The sequence below is a fragment of the Pteropus vampyrus genome, unplaced genomic scaffold (assembly GCF_000151845.1).
Source record: "Pteropus vampyrus isolate Shadow unplaced genomic scaffold, Pvam_2.0 Scaffold902, whole genome shotgun sequence".
Taxonomy (NCBI): Eukaryota; Metazoa; Chordata; class Mammalia; order Chiroptera; family Pteropodidae; genus Pteropus; species Pteropus vampyrus.
Genome location: NW_011889683.1, coordinates 20752 through 21109, shown reverse-complemented (window position 1 = coordinate 21109; position 358 = coordinate 20752). Strand labels below are relative to the sequence as shown.

Sequence of the window (358 nt, the reverse complement as noted above, 5' to 3'; positions counted from 1 at the left end):
CGTCGCTGTCGAACCGCGAGAACTGCGTGTCGTCCACGTAGCCGACGGCGACGAAGCGGGGCTCCCCGCTCCCGGGCCGGGACCAGGCGGTGTAGTAATACCTCAGGGAGTGGAAACCTGGGGGTGGAGAGGGGATGAGACCCGCCGGCCCTCCTCCTGGCGCGGGTCCTGGTAAGAGGTCGATGGGCCGCGAGGGACGAGGGGGCGCGGGAAGCGGGGTGCGCGGGACGGTCAGGACGGGACGGGGGTTCTAGGCCTGGGCGGTGGGGACGCGTCTTCTCCGGGTCCTGCGTCCCCGCCGGGCGGTCCCCTCGCTCCTGCCCCGCAGAGGCCGTTCCCTCCGGACCCCGCACTCACC

At 73.2% G+C, this 358-nt stretch overlaps 1 protein-coding gene across 1 annotated transcript in view; it reads right to left on the bottom strand.

Annotated features, from left to right (window-relative positions):
- Window positions 1-358, bottom strand: part of LOC105309864 (HLA class I histocompatibility antigen, B-54 alpha chain-like) — a 6567-nt gene that overhangs the window by 2882 nt on the left and 3327 nt on the right. Inside the window, exon 2 of the mRNA XM_011386075.2 lies at window positions 7-117. Coding sequence (XP_011384377.1) covers window positions 7-117 — 111 coding nt within the window. The remainder of the gene's footprint in view (window positions 1-6; window positions 118-358) is intronic.